At 35.6% G+C, this 16,474-nt stretch overlaps 2 protein-coding genes across 2 annotated transcripts in view; one reads left to right on the top strand and one right to left on the bottom strand.

Annotated features, from left to right (window-relative positions):
• The first annotated feature begins 1,113 nt into the window (after nt 1-1,113).
• LOC115959869 overlaps nt 1,114-16,474 on the top strand; it is a 28,185-nt gene continuing 12,824 nt past the window's right edge. The window contains exon 1 of the mRNA XM_031078505.1: nt 1,114-1,322. Within this exon, the coding sequence (XP_030934365.1) occupies nt 1,199-1,322 (124 nt within the window). The 5' untranslated portion in view covers nt 1,114-1,198. The remainder of the gene's footprint in view (nt 1,323-16,474) is intronic.
• Nucleotides 3,120-6,632, bottom strand: LOC115959868 (calcium-transporting ATPase 12, plasma membrane-type-like). Its single transcript, XM_031078503.1, has one exon. It carries the CDS (start codon nt 6,461-6,463, stop codon nt 3,437-3,439), a length of 3,027 nt encoding a protein of 1,008 aa, XP_030934363.1. The 5' UTR covers nt 6,464-6,632; the 3' UTR covers nt 3,120-3,436.

Here is a 16,474-nt window from a genome sequence, read left to right on the forward strand (position 1 = left end):
AAAAAGAAGGAAAAAAGGAAGACTAGGGACAGGAAGTTTCATGGACAAGATCCATGGACAAACTTAGTTAACCTCTGTGCGTCCACCACGAACACCACGATTAACCACTGTCCGGTGATCAAGGCCTAGCCTATCAGCCCACACTCTACAAATTTTATTGTTTGGGCCTTTAGTGTACGAACCCAAGACCAGTTTAGGATCGTTACAAATTGAGTCCTTACAATATCTATAGGTAATTAATACATAAAATAAATTAATTTACCTCTTTAACAAATGGTAATGAATTAAAAGCAAAAACATGGTTGGTTTTTAAATTTTAGAACATGAATGATTTTTCTCCCTAAAATTTAAATTAGGGATGGCAATGGGCAGGGCGCCTTTGGATCATGGTTGCCTTGTCCCAACTTTAAGGCAAGGAAATTCCATAAGGGTCAAGAGCAGGGCAAGTTGGGTTCAAGGCAAGTTTGAAGGTATTTTACTAACCTTAATGGGATGGTTCTAACATTAATGAGATAAAAAAATAAAATAGAAAGAAAAAAGAAAGTACTAAGAATTATTAATGAGAAGGATAGGCAAGCATTTTGACCATTTTAATATAGAATGTGTATAGAAAACTAAATTATAACTAGGGTATGTATGCAAAAAATAAATTATATGTATGAATAATTCAAATATATATTAAATAAAATATATCTATATACATTTGGGATGGGACCAGCCAAGTAAAACTCATTCTTCCCCTGTCACCTCTTTGAGCGAGGAAAATTCGCAAAGGACAAGGCGGTTCAAGTGGGATACGATGATTTTGTCCTCCCTAATTTAAATGATTGCTTTTAATGACTTACAAAACATGAACCGACGAAAACTAACAAATTATCATTATTCCAAAGAATCCAAACGCAATAAATATTTTATATATATATATATATATATATATATATATATATATTTCAAAACACTACGCTAAACCCATTCGTTGAAGTGAGTTTTTAATAGAAAGAAAGCATTGAGTATTGGGTTGGGCTAGACTTACAAGAGAAAAGGGAAAGTCGGTGTGAATAGTGAGGGCCGGCCCATGATCCATGATCCATGATCTTATGTCTTCCATTCATGGCGGCAAAGCAATCAGAGTCCCAAACCTCTCTCGAAGCCATCCACAGCACCACTCGTCGCTCCACCACCACCGCAAACAAGACCAATGACGATGAGCTCCCATCTCTTTCTTTCTCTTCCAAAGCCTGACTCTCATTGCTCCGAAACCCAACCATGGCGATTGGATTCAGTTGATGAGGAGGAGGAAGAGGTGGTTGGGCCGCCGAGACCACCGCCGGGGCTGAGTTTCATTCACATTCTCTTATACAACTCCTTTGTTTCACCCTCTCTGTGTTTCTTTGTATGTGTTTGCATGCAAGTCAGCATATGTGTGTTTTAGGTTCTTATTGTTTCGTCCGTACTTTTAAAAGGTAATACCGAACAATATATGGTCAATTCAACCAAAAATAATTTAGTATTACAAATAAATGAAGTTGACCCTTTAAAATGGTCGTATGAGATATACAGACATGTATGTTTTTCATGTCTGTTCCCTTCTGCTAACAGATCTTGAAAGTGTATTATCTTCATTTCTCTTATAATTATCCTTGTTTGCGTTGTTTTTGGAGGTTCAAAAATCCATTAAATGGAGATAAACTGTAAAATTCCTATGATATATAGAAATACAATGTAATTGATGCATGTTAAATATTAGATTTAAATGTAAGCATGCTTATTAAAAGCTCATTGTCACCGCCACCGTCTTATGGTTAGTTGGAATAGACAGCAAATGGTCATTCAATGGTATGTGTAAGTTCGTTTTTTCCCCCTTAATTTTAAATGTAAAAAAGCATATCCATGTCTAATATGTGTTAGTGATGGGGTCATCAATGAGCTCTAACTCAAATGACCTCCTTCTCTAGCAAGAGCAAAGTGGGGAGTGAGGTTGTGGATTCAAAACAAATTGCATACATAAGTAACTTACCATTAATACACACATACAAACACAAAAATTCAGTGATAGGTTCTTTATACATCACATTGAGATGAATACATAATATATACATATAATAAATGGAAATTGGAAGGTTGCTACTAACACCCTAGCAAATATTTAGACCGCAAATTACAAATATTATGACTTAATCACTTCTAACCTAAACTAGCATTTACATCAAATGTAAGTGATTATCCGATTTCATAGAGCAATATGAAATGCAGAATAAAAATGCAAACCACACGAAAACACCAAATTTATTTTCAAAGAGGAAACCCCAACCACCTAGGCAGAAAAACCTCTTCACAGCACCATTGTCAAATTTCCACTAATGAATAGTTGTAGTACACGGTTACAATAAATACTCAAGCCCTCCAAGCTCTTACTAACAACTGACTTCGTCAAGTACTTTGTTCACCTAGTCTTTGGAGTCCACGGGTTTAGTGGCCAATGGTAAACCCAGTCCTCTTGGGTTTGTGGTTTTGCTCCAAATGTTTTTTACACCAATCAACTCTCTAACACTCAAATATGGTGAAGAATGTGATGGTTAAAATCTCCTTTCTAGGATACGTCAATGGTAAGAGGAAAAGAGAAGTTAGAATGAACCCTCCTTGCTCTGTTTCCCACATCCTATTTCCAAAATGTGCGAGTCTTGGATTATATGACTGAGCTGGCCAAGATAAAAATTAATGTGCTGGAATTCTTTCTCTGAGCTAGTTGCAAGTCATGAGTTGCACAGTAAAAAAGATTCCTCTTTTATCTGCAGCGTGTCTATGTTGCGATCAGGGCAGGCCATGAGTTCTTCTTTCTAGCATCTTTAACCAGCACTTAAGTACATCTACGAATTTGAACATAGGAATAGAAAATTTCTCTGGAGGAAGTAATTACAAAATAGTTTGTCACAATTTTACAAAGGTGTTCTCATCTTCTAAGTGTTGACCCTGCATCTTTCCTAACTTCTATTATAGATATGTATACTCTCTCTCTCTTTTCATCATTTGTAATTCTTTACTATTTTGCATGTATAAAAGAAAAGAAATAAAAATATAACAATTCCAAAAGGTAGCAGTTATTTACATCTTTTTAAAAAAAAAAAAAAATTGATAACTAATAAACTTCATTGAAAGCAGCAGCTTACTTTTTAATAACAATGACTTTATCTCAAGTTTGAGACCATGACTACTGAAATGAAAACAATAGCAAAGCACCATACACATCTTTAAGGTATATAATTGTATTTTGACTTGATTGTATTTTAAATTTCTAATACAATTTTTCATTACTTATCAAAATGGAAAAAAGTGCATAATACTTTCATGGCACAAACACCAAAGAAAGGAAAATATGAAGATTGTCTTGGTGAGGGGTGATGGCTAGCCTTTCAGGATGGAGAGCACTTTTGTTTGCCTACTCCTTGCCTGAAACTGGGATGCACTTTACAAGACAACCAATTGGCCATGACAAAGCTGCAAGCCCAATGCAAGCACCCCATTGGCTCCAATTAAGTCTCTCAGTATTGGCAAACTTCTTCAGAAACTCCACCGTCACCAGTTGAAGAACTATGGTGATCCCAATAATGGCTAAAAACAGCTTATTTTTAAGTATCCCTTTGAATATATTCTTCTTTTCCAATTTTCTTGCATTAAATTCATTGAAAACTTGGCAAAGGACAAAAGTATTGAAAATAAGGGTGTTCTTAACATTTTCATTTACACCAAATATGAATTTTCCCCTAAATTGTAAAACCAATAAGGTGGTTACCTGATACATGGCTTGAGCCATGAGATTCCTCCACATAATTTTGGTTATAAGTGGCTCTGATCGACCAACTGGTGGCTTTGACATAAGATCATTAGTGGGTTTCTCTGTTGCTAATGCTAAAGCTCCCAATGTGTCCATTATTAGATTCACCCATAATAGTTGAACTGCAGCTAGTGGGACCTTACCAGAAGAAACAGCTGCAACAAGGTTGATGACAAGGGCAGCAACGTTCACTGTGAGCTGAAATTGAAGAAACTTTTGAATGTTGGTATATACAGCCCTTCCCCACCTTAATACTGTCACTACAGAAGTAAAATTATCATCCAAGATGATTATATCTGAACTTTCTTTTGCCACTTCAGTTCCCTGAATTCCCATTGAAAGTCCAATGTCTGCTTCCTTTAGAGCAGGTGCATCATTGGTTCCATCACCTGTGACTGCAACAACATAACCTTTCTGCTTCAAGCATTGAACCATCAGAAGCTTGTCAAAAGGGGATGACCTCGCCATTACATGGATTTTATCGACCTTTTCCATTCTCTCTTCAAGTGAGTAATTCCTGAATTGTACCCCTTCAATTACAGCATCATCATCCAAATCTTCATCAGGATTGAGAATCTTGCATTCAAAAGCTATAGCCTTTGCTGTGTGCACATTGTCACCAGTTATCATTTTGATATTCACCCCAGCAGCTCTACAAGACTCCACAGCAGTACTGACTCCTGGTCGACATGGATCCTTCAAGCCAACTAAGCCTAATAATGTCAGTCCATTTTCTTCAAGCTTCTCAAGAACTTGTCCACTTTCTTCTGCGACTTCTTTGTGGGCAAAGGCAATGCACCGTAGACTATTTTGTGCCATATTCTTAATTATAGTCCCAAATTGCAACCTTTCTTCCTCATCCATTACATTTAGCACCCCTGCTCTATCATAATAAGTTGAACACGTAGCCAATATCATTTCGGCAGCTCCCTTCCAATGAGTATGAATGGTCTTTTCATTGTTTCTCTTCACTAAAACCCCACTTCTCTTTTTCGCCGAATTGAATGCCTCTACATGGATTATGTGATAATCTTGCTTTACTTCTTCAATACTCATACCCAAATTAAATACAGCCCAAGAAAGAATTGCTTTCTCAGTTGGGCTACCTGAAATCTCTAGAACTAATGTAGAATTTGGTTTGTAAATTGTTCCAGTTGTGTTTAAGCCAACTGCTTGTTGTAGTAGTTTGAGTATATTACCTGTCAAATTCGGATAATTGTCATCTTCTACGGCCTCCTTTCCGAGCCAAAATTTTGTAACTTTCATTTCGTTTAGTGTAAGGGTGCCCGTTTTGTCTGTGCAAATTGTTGTGGCCGAGCCCATTGTCTCACAAGAAGATAGTTTTCTGACCATAGCATGATCAGCCATCATGCACTTCATAGAATAAGCTAGAGTTAGAGTAACAGCCAGAGGCAAACCTTCCGGAATAGCCACTACAATAATAGTGACAGCCGCTGACACAATGCTCACCACAGCATTCATCACATCATCAAACTTGGTCTTACTGCCATTGAATTCCTTGTTTCCCTTGTCATCTCTGGTGTTTCCTGTGAAATACCGAATGAGCATAACAACAAGAACAAGTGCAGCCACCACCAGCCCAACTTTCCCAATATAAGAAGCTAACTTGTTGAGGCGTGCTTGCAGTGGCGTCTCTTCATTTGAGTCACGGTTTATTGAACTCATCATCTGGCCCCACAGAGTGTTCATGCCCACAGAAGTAACAAGCATGAAACCAAAGCCATCTGTGACCTTTGTGCCTGATAACATAAAGGGATTCCCTTCATCAATCTGAATGTGATCACTTTCACCAGTCATGCTAGACTCATCCAGCTTCAAGGAATGCCCTTCCAAGAACAACCCGTCCGCGGGAATCTGATCACCAATCTTTAAGCACACAATATCGCCTACAACAACATCAAATATCGATATAGGTTGGCGCCTCCCATCTCTCACAACTTCCACTTTTACATCACTGCTCTTTGTTGAGAGCTTCTGAAATTGCCTAGATTGCTTGAAGTCACTCACTGCTGAAACAGAAACGACCAAAACCACAGCAACAATGATACTCCCGCCATCATACCAACCATCTTTCCAGCCATGTTGCTTGATACCAAAGGCAAGAGACAGCACAGCACATGCCAAAAGTATTAAAATAGTTGTATCTTTCAGTGCCTCATACACAAATCTGAGAAACTTTTTTGCTGGTGGTTTTTGGTATTTATTGGCACCAAAAACATTCTGTCTATGAATAAGATCAGCCTTATCACCATGGATACCACTTTTTACATTAGTTTCAAGAATTAAAGCAACTTCTCTAACCCCACCAAACTGAGTCAAAGACTCAAAGTTTTTGTCCCTTACAGTGTCACTAAGCTTTTTTGTATCGACAGTGAGCAACGAAGAAATGGATTTACAATGCATGTCAATGGCAACGTAAGAGAGGGTGCGCAAGAGAGGGCCATCTTTGTCAAATGCTTTTTTGTTCAAAGAAGCAAGAACTCTGGTGATGTATATGACAGTGAAAGCCAACCGCCATCTCCGCTTGTGGGTCTTGGAGACTGACCAGTCTTCTTCATCGCATATGGCTATCTCGTCAGGTTTTCGAAACCTCAAAGTAGACATGGCCATGGAGTCTAGTAAGTAGAGAGAGAAGGAAAGTGCAAACAGAGGCTAAAAAGCACAAAGAGAATTTAGCCGTTTATGGAAAAAATAATTATCAAGGTGCAAAGAGAGGCGCGATGTGTTTTGGGATGTATAAAAAATCACGAGTGATGCTTATTATAACAATTTCTTTTGTATGTGTGGTTGTTATTAGGTTTGAAGAACTTATGAATTATGATAGAAGAAATGTCTACTAGTGCTACAAATATGGTCCAAGTCTGAGAATAACTTCACTATAACTTAACTTCTCCGGAGGGGAAAAGGAACAAAATTAAGGCATCAACTTAGAGTACAAGACTTTCATAGAATATATTTATTTATTTATAATTCGATAGTTATAATAGGAAAGAGGGATTTGAACTTTAAATGTCTTTATTAAAAATACCAGGAAGTGCAAAATTAGTTGAGGTACACAGTTCTTGGCAACTTATTCCTAGTTATAACTTATAACCAAGGAAAAATGCCTATTTTGTTTTGTTCTAAAGTAAGTGATAAATTCCTTAACGTGTTAATATTCCTTAGTATGCTTTCTCTCATATTCCACCAATCTCACTACAATATGATTTAAGGAAACTTGCTTCGAAGCAAAAGGCCGCCTTTTGGAATCATTCACTTATAGCGGGCATATGTCAACAACATTTTTAGATTTTCTTGCTTTGTGATCTCTAGTTTAGACTTGTTTGGGAAAACAATGTAGGGTTGACCCAATGCATTTTGGGGTCTAAGGAAAAAAATTTTAAGTAGGCTTTTTCTTATATTTAAACATTAATTAAATAAAAATTTATTTAACTTTTTATTATGAGCATTGAAATTAACAAATTTGAATGAAAAAAAAAATTATTGATTCTTATTTCTTCAAGATAAAGAGAGAAGGGAAGAGTTTGTTCACCTTTCATGTATTTGAAAGATTGAAATTTTTTGCTTTTAAACTGTGACAAATAGTGTAAAACGCATTATTATAGTGCACAACATTAGAAGAGGGTATAATTTCTTTAAAGTAATTTTTGTTGAGTTAAAATTTTCAGCCTTAATTTACCTAATTTAACTTTTTATAGTATGAGATAGATAAATAATGCATTCTATTGGCTAATAAAGGAGACCTTAAAAAAATTTCAATTGAGAGGTCTTATTATTATTATTATTATTATTATTATTATTATTATTATTATTATTATTATTATTATTATTTTCTATATTGTAATTAGACAGATAAACATAATATTTACTATTATATAAAAGGGGCATTCTTCCATTTGAGGTCTTAGGCTATTGCCTATATTGGCTGGCTAAAAGGTTAAGCCTGAGAGAGTATATAATTGATACAGCATTAAGTGCAAACTACTAAGTTTAATGTGAAGACGACTTTCACAATTGAATATAAGTTGTTGAAATAGCAATCACTAGCTTAGGTTATATATGTCTCTTAAAAATAAATAAAATAAAATATTAAATATTAAATATTTTTTAGAATACTAAATATTTTTAGTCTTAAAGAAACTAACAGTAGTGTACATCCAAAAAGATCTATCTCTTAGATACACAGCACATTTAAAGCTTGGACTATAATACTTTTTTCTCATTTTAAAATAATAATAATAATTATATGAGTTCACCCCGTAGGTGGAGAAAATATACTTTAATGTCAAATTATTTGGTAAGCACTCTTAATTAAAATATCTTGCTAATCACAAAAGGTCACAGTGAGATTCGTGCTTTCTTTTATGCCACAATTTCCTGTTTTCATAACATTTTTTTTTAAGAGAAATATTACGCCCACAACATTTTCACAATAAATCTTTTTTTTTTTTTTGTGAGAAGGTTCACAACAAATCCAGTTGACAGGTTGTTGCAGATTTTTAATTTAAATCCACCACTGAAATTACTTTTTTATGCACTTGTAACTACAAATAACAACTTGTCACATAAAATATGTTGTGAAAATGTTGTGGACATATCATTTCTCTTTTTGAAAAAACGTTTCTATAAATTAAAAAAAAAGTAATCTCCAGTTTCACATTGTAGGGCATAAATTCCTTCACTTTATGTCATACATTTTCAAAAGAAGAGATGCTATAATATAAAACTGCAGGAGTAGATTTTGATATATTTTGATAAATAAGAAAGTTAAATCCAACATGATAATCTTCTTTGATACTTCATCATTGTGTTATCACACTGTAAATCAAAATGTTGAGCATGCATTTATATTCCAGCATATAGGTAATTAATTAATCAATCCGTAGTAATTAATTAAGCCCCATCAGCCAATCCATTAATAATGATGACATTGAAAGGCAATGCCCAGTCCATATTGCAATTCAAGTACTTGAGCTCCAAGAAAAGAATCACGCACGTCAATCAGTCAATGTTTGTATATATAGGAATAGGACCTGTTGTGTTGACTTATCTCCAAGAATCATGCTCACATAAAATAAAATATGGATTTCTATCACTTGTTATGCAAGATTAAAGGCGGTTTGCATGGCTTTAACTTGATCCGAAAGTAACTTCTTTTGACTTTAAGGCACTCCGCTTGAATTCGGCGTATCATTTTAATAGAATAAAGAAGGAAGAAGACCTTTCCTCTCTGTAAAGCTTTTTACTTAAGCCTTGCAATTTCTCTCTCTCTTTCGCGTGGAATTCGTAGTCATCTCTCTTTCGGTTTCGGCTACAGAAGAAACAAAGGAACGAAAGAGAGATGACTACGAATTCCACCAAAAATAAAGAAGGAAGAAGACCTTTCCTCTCTGTAAAGCTTTTTACTTAAGCCTTGCAATTTCTCTTCTCTTTCGGTTACAGAAGAAACAAAGGAACGAAAGAGAGATGACTACGAATTCCACCAAAAAGCCATTATCAAAGTCAGGATCCTAAGTAGAATCTAAAAGAAATAGGTGGAATCGTGGTCCGACTATTTTCTGATTTAAAGTAAAAAAAAAATAATAAATAAATAAAATACATGGATAGTGACTTAATTTATAAGTTGAATAATTATTTAAATTATGAATTCATCCATAAAAAATAAAAATAAAAAATAAAAAGAAACAAAGATTTGCATCGATGTGAAGTAATTTGTATATTATACATAAGTAAATTCCCTTTTTTTCCTTCTAATATACAAACAACAAAAACTAATATCTAACACAAGCAACTCTGAAATAATTAGATTTTGTCAATATGACCAACTGATACATGAAATTGAAGATTTAAGATTATCAAAGTTCAAATCCCTTGTGTTTGCAATATATATTCATGCCTACAATGATCAAAATTCATATAAAACACTCAGAATGGTGATAAAATAAAATAAAATAAAATAATTAGTTTTTAGTGGGATCGTAAGATCATACGATCCTACAAAGTGGATCGCAATTTTGACAACATGCCCACCCATTTATATGCTGGGACACCACTCCAAATCTCCAACCCAAAAGATTAGACCAAATGAACTTGGGTCTATGAATTTGAACTTATCACTTTTCTTCATTTTACCTTACCTGGGACTCAATACGCACACGTACGAGCAGGAACAGGAACCAAAAAAAAAAAAGCAGCCAGTTTGACTGGAGAAAAACCTTCGAGAGACATTACTTTAGGCCCTCTGGATGGATGGAAATCCACCTTATAGGCATTAAGTCTTTCTTTGATGTAGGAGCAATCCTATGAGTTACTTGATTTGATAGGCATGATATTGTTAGTGAGCTGCAGAATGTCATTAATTAAAAGTTCTGATTTCCCTTGAACAATGAGCATTATAAGAAGCTTTATTATGACTTTCTTGGTCTGCTTTAAGGAGTGCATGACTAGCATATTGAAGTGTACGTTGTAGAAAAACAGGTTCATCCATTGCCAATGCTTTCGACACTAACACTGAAGCACCAGAAAGAGTGTAATTTGGGACCATATCTGGGAGTGTCATACATCTACACGTGAGAGGGTTTTTTCCCGTCTCTAGGTTTTCTTTGGAAACCATAGAACGGTGAAATATTTTCCTATCTTCAGATAGGCATCTTCCCCTCTGGTGGGACACTTTTCACTCCTCCCCTTCATCCTCTCCCTCCTGCACAATCCTACATCTCTCACTATGGAAGATATTACAAGTAAATGGTATAGAATATCATTAAATCAGACTGAAAACTAAACTGTTTCCCTCACTCCCACAGTCACGGGGAACAGTAAGGTCCTAGTGGCAAAGTTCTTTACAAGAGACAGATTAATATGGAGGCAATCCTACACACGCTAGAGTATGTGGAAGACTGAAAAGAGTTTTGACATCCGTGATCTCGGCTCTAATATGGTCTTGATCCTCTTCGATGAAGAATACGACCTCAACCACATTCTGATGCGTGGCCCATGGTCTTTTGACAAGTATCTACTTGGCTTATATAAGTTAGAGCGCAACAAATCAGTGAAGAATGCACAGAAGTTTTTGGGTTCAGATACACGACCTTCCAATTCAACACACGAACAAAGTGAATGCAAAGGCTATTGGTAACTCAGTGGGTTTCATTGAACAGGTGGATGCTTCTCCAACGGGGGACTGTCGGGGTAGATGTCTCCGCATTCGTATTAACATTGATATTGGTCAAACTTTATGTCAAGGTATCAAGGTAAACATTGGAGAATCATCTCCCCAATGGGTTTCCTTCCAATATGAGCGTATGCCAATATTTTGTTACTGGTGCAGATTGTTAAGTCATGATGAAAGGGATTGCAAACTTTGGGTCCGTAGTAAGGGCACCCTACAGAAGGAAGACCAGCAATACGGTGTGTGGTTGAAAGCCAATTTAGAACGGCCCCAACAACACTCTGTCATTGCTCCCCAAATGCCAGTCAGTCGAGAACCCATAATCCAGGAAGCCTCAACCAATGTGGCAGCCACCACCACCGGTGCTGGCGAATCTACCAGCACAATCAACAAAGTACGGAAACATCCATAAACCTCGGAAGTTAATGCTAGCCAACATGCCCTGACACGTATGGAGACATTAAATGACCCTGATCTTTTCTGTTCACATCTTGATGGGATAGACCAAGCATTGAATATCCCTCCGCAAAATCAACCGTTACCTTCAACTAACACTCTTTCACTTGCTGGACAAGAACTCCTAACAACTGGCATGCCAAAACCAGACATGGAAACATTGAATTCAGCGAAACAGTTTCATGTGAAGCCGCCTCAATTCACTACTGCCAAGACCGATATGGAAGTAGCTAAAACATCAGACAAGGTCAAAGTTGTTAGGCCAAGTCATGGGCCCGCTATTACTGCGCCAACCATGAAGACCCAATTGAAAGGTACATCGACAAGAAAAGGTTCAGCCCAACGCATAACTACCCCCATGGAAACAGACATATCCCGTTTGGGCTCAAGGTGCAAACCCAGTGGAAGCACATCTGAAGCAGTTTTGAACCCAGATAAGAAACAAAAGGTGGATGAAGACACTATGGCCTTAAGCAAGCTCTTTGCTAAACAATTAGGATCAACAGTGGCTGCTACGCAACATCGTCAGGTCCAATGAGTACCATCAGCTGGAACTATCGGGAGCTTCGGAACCCTTGCACAGTTCATGCTCTCAAGCGAGCATTACAGAAGGAAGCTCCCCAATTCATCTTTTTGATGGAGACGAAGCTGTCACAAGAAGCGATGAAGTACAAACAGCAAGAACTAGAATACACACAAGGCTTAGCAGTCTCTAGCCATGGTCAGAGCGGGGGCCTAGCACTTCTATGGAAACCGGACTCGAAGGTAGCAGTTCAAGGTTTCTCATGCTAGCACATCGATGCTCATGTCACATGCACCATTACAAGATTAACATGGAGATTAACGACCTTTTACAAACAACCAAACACAAGTAGGCGTGAAGAAACATCGTCTATCCTTGAATCTCTTGGACATTTCAACCACCTCTCTTGGCTATGTATTGGGACTACAATGAGATTATCAGTCAAGCAGAAACATCGGGATGTCGTATTCATCCAGCCAGGCAACTTGACCGATTCCACCAAGTCATAAATCACTATTGTAACACCCCAACCCAATTTTTATAATTAAACTGTGTTTAAGTGGTTAAATATTATTAATATTTTAAGCCACTTACTTACAAAAATTAATATAAGAGTATTTAATAAACATATTATTTTATAATGTTCTTGAATAAGAATTGTAAAGATTATAAATAATTGAAATGACTATTTGTATTATAAATATATACTTAGTATGTACAAAAATATATTAAGTGGGTTAAGTTATTACATACATAGTTGGTATTTTAATTAAGCATGATGCATGAGATAGTATGGTAGAAATTTCACCCACATGCAACCAATGGGAATTCAACACGTAATGCCAAAGTTTCATGCATGTTGACAACCCAAAGACCAAGACTTGGTTGGCCATGCAATCACCAAGCTCCACCTTACTCCTTCCTTGACTTTTGTCAGGACAAACATCCAAGAAGCCTCTCCATTTCCACTGGTCCATGCAAAATCAGAATTCTCACCTCTAACTTTACTCTCTTTTCTCTTAAGGAATGTGCTAGGAACTCTCTTAAGTTCCTTTTGTCAAACCCATGGGTCCACACTTTGAAAGAAAGACAAGACTCCATCCTATTTCTTCTTCATACTCTCTCAAAGTAATTAGAACATATATCATCTTTTAATATGATGGATATAACTTTATAAAGGTAAGGATATATATATATATATATATATATGTATATGCAAAGTGATATTATTCTTGTAGAAAAGTGTGAGTGTGAATGCAAGAAATTATTTTGTAGGAAAGTTTGAGTGTGAATGCAAGAAAGTTGAAAAGTGGGTGTGATTTTTCTTTCCCTAGCCATACACGTATCCACCCCAAATTTTCCACATCTCTTATCTCTTTTGCTGCCCCAAAAGTCTTCTCCTTGCCTTATTTTCTTGGCTGCATCAGATCAAAATTCCAGCCCCTCTTTCCCTACTCTTTTCCTTGTTCTTTGTTTCTTTCTTCTCCCCTTCTTACATGGCAGCCCTCCGTCTCTCACTAAAGCAAAATACCCCTCTCTAAAGAAGAAATTAAAGGGTTAACACTAAAATTTCAGCTTCAAATTGTTGGGGGCAAGTAATCAAAACTTCATTTATTTATTTTTACTTCTTTATCCTCTATCCTGATTTTAGAGGCTGAACTATGATTCTGTGTTAGTGATTGAAAGTTTGATGATATTTTGATAAATTGAATGCTTATTAACATATTTTAATATGTATACTATAGGTATAAAAATACCCAAATGAAATTAAGGCCTATTGCTAATTTTATGATAATTTTGTAAGAATATGTACTGAAGCTGTCTCTGTGACAGATTTGATGTTTACAACAAGAAAAATATGTATTAAATCATATTCTGTGAATTAGGATGCTAGGAGTAGTTTTTATGAATTCTAAGACACACATGGTTGTTATGGAAGTGATCTCACAGAATTTGGATGAACATAAAAATAATGGTTTAATTTTTTAAGTTGCAAGAAAATCTGTCAGGACAGATTTGAGTATGCTGTCTTGTGTGATTTTTAGTAAATCATGGGTTTATTCTTTGACTCCTAAATTTTTATGGTAGATACTGAACATATAGGGGAGTGGTTCTGTAACATTTCATAACAATTGGATGTGCGTGAACAGCCCGTTTGTATTTTACAAATGAGGCATACGCTGCTGGAATAAAACAATGAACAGGAAGGGACATGCCTAACTTTGAGGATTTAATTCCAAAGTTAGGGTGAATTTTTTGAGATATAATTTAATATGCTTATCTTTTGGTATGTCTCGATCATAGATTAATTTTTGTGTAACTTGTTTTGAGGTTTAGTACTCAAAGGAGGGGTTCTAAACCATGAGACAGTGGTGTTTATGAAGCTGTTTTGTCCGACGTGTTGTATGTTACCATATGAATGTATATAAATGTATATAGTTACATGACCATGCTTAAAGGATTTTATATTTATGCATGCATTATTGCCCTAACCTCAAAGCGCCTTTTGAAATAAAGTTGGCTCTTCTAAAGATATAGGATTAATATAAGAATGTTGGTTTCTCTAGGATTTTGTACCTGTTGTTTGATGAATGTATATTTGTTTGTGGGAACCTCGTTGAGGTGGGATTAGGATTTCCTTGATTTTAAGAGATAGGCTTTGAGATGAATGTGTAAGTCTATGACAAAGAAATTATGGATAGTAATAAGCTTCGATTTATGGTTTAGGTGTTACTAGTATCCAAGTCTAAGCTCCTTCGACTGTAGGCTCTCAGTTCCTCTGCTTTCAGGTAAGGGATAAGTTATATGGGCATTTGGTAAGTCATGAGGTTATTTTAAAGTATATTATGCATTAAAATGTTTTTGATTAGAGATATGACATGTAATCATTATTCTGACAAAGACATGTTCGTGAGCTTTCGAAAAACTTATGTATATGATTTAGGCATATTGATGCCATTACTAATTTCCACGAACATGATGTTTAATGAAAAGAATGGAAATGCTATTATTATGAGATGTTACGCAAAATAAGAAATTTCAGTATAATGTAAAGTACGAAATGTTTTCGGGTTATGTCCTCTGGTAATCTGAACTCTGTCGGTAGGGGTTAATTACTGGTTTTCCATGGAAAATGTTATATGATTGGCCATTAAGTGGGACTGACTCTGCTGTACCCGCCCCTTGTTGGTTACAGCCAACTTGTGGGGGAAACCAACATACTCCCATGGTTGGAAGATATGTATTATGATGTGATCCTAGGAATACCTGGCATTGTGGAGAATGCTGGATGCCTAGCACCGTGGTGCTAGAAGCCTCCCAAATAAGTATAGACTTATCAGATATGGGCTAACCAATAAGTTATTTATGAACAGTTATATTATGTTATTAATCATGAGAGAATGATTTTGTTTAAATGCATTATGAAAAGTTAAAAGCTCTCATGAAAAGAAGTTTCTAATAAAAAGAAAAGCTATTCATTAAAGATAAAAGTTTCTAAAGTTCTGTTGTACTATAAAGATAAAGTTTCTGATGAAAGTACAAGTTTACGTTTAAAAGTTATCAGATATCTGTTTTTACGAAACGTTAAGTTTTATGACCACGAAAGATATAGAATTTCATGAGAAGAAGTTTATAAAGAAAAGTTTTCTTATTAGTCAAGATATTTCTAATTTAATACAAAGTTGCCCATTATCTGATTTAAGTTAAAATAATTATTTTGTAATGAGAATATATATATGGCGACTTTGTAGGAAATGAAAGAAATTTAATCCGAAAGGTTTTGGTAATATTAAACCGATAAGAAAAAGGAGAACAATTATTTTCTATGAAGAGCATATAAGCTATTATAATGAATAGTATAAAATACTATGCATGAAAAGATGTTCTCCTGTTCGAATATTCATAGAATGAAATGATTTGATTTACATGCATTCTTATTGAATTCTCATATATCTTACCTTTACTGAGCTGTGTAGCTCACCCCTTCCACTCTTTCAGTTAGCAGGTTTTATTTTGGAGCAGAGAGAGCCTTAGTCGAGTTTTGGAAGGAGCTGGTTTTAGTTTTATATGTATAGATCCTAAATTTAACAATATAATGTTTAGATTTGTAGCATTGTGTATTTTAGGATCTAATGAAAGTGTATACCTTAAAGTATTAAGAGATGTATTATGTGAAATTCTGAATTTGAACAATTAGTGGATTATGTCAATCTTTGAGTACAATGTAGATGCTCTGAATATTAAGAGAAAAGTTATATCATTTAAGTAAGGAAACAAGGATGAAAAGTAAGAGGGAAGCTGTTGGTAAAAGTTTTGTAAAAGTTAAGTTGGTTCTTGTTAATATCAGGTTTAGGCTTGATATTAGCATGCCGGTCATGGTCACAAATCCGGGTATCGGGTTTGGGTCGTGACAACTATGGCTTCCATGGCTTGGGATTTGTTGGCTCCCCTTTCACCTAGTCAAAAAACAATG

The sequence above is a fragment of the Quercus lobata genome, chromosome 9 (genome assembly GCF_001633185.2).
Source record: "Quercus lobata isolate SW786 chromosome 9, ValleyOak3.0 Primary Assembly, whole genome shotgun sequence".
In the NCBI taxonomy this organism is placed as follows: Eukaryota; Viridiplantae; Streptophyta; class Magnoliopsida; order Fagales; family Fagaceae; genus Quercus; species Quercus lobata.

Bases quoted from the DNA above. Each gene is read 5' to 3' on its own strand.
- LOC115959868 (XM_031078503.1), bottom strand. From the start codon at position 6,463: ATGGCCATGTCTACTTTGAGGTTTCGAAAACCTGACGAGATAGCCATA.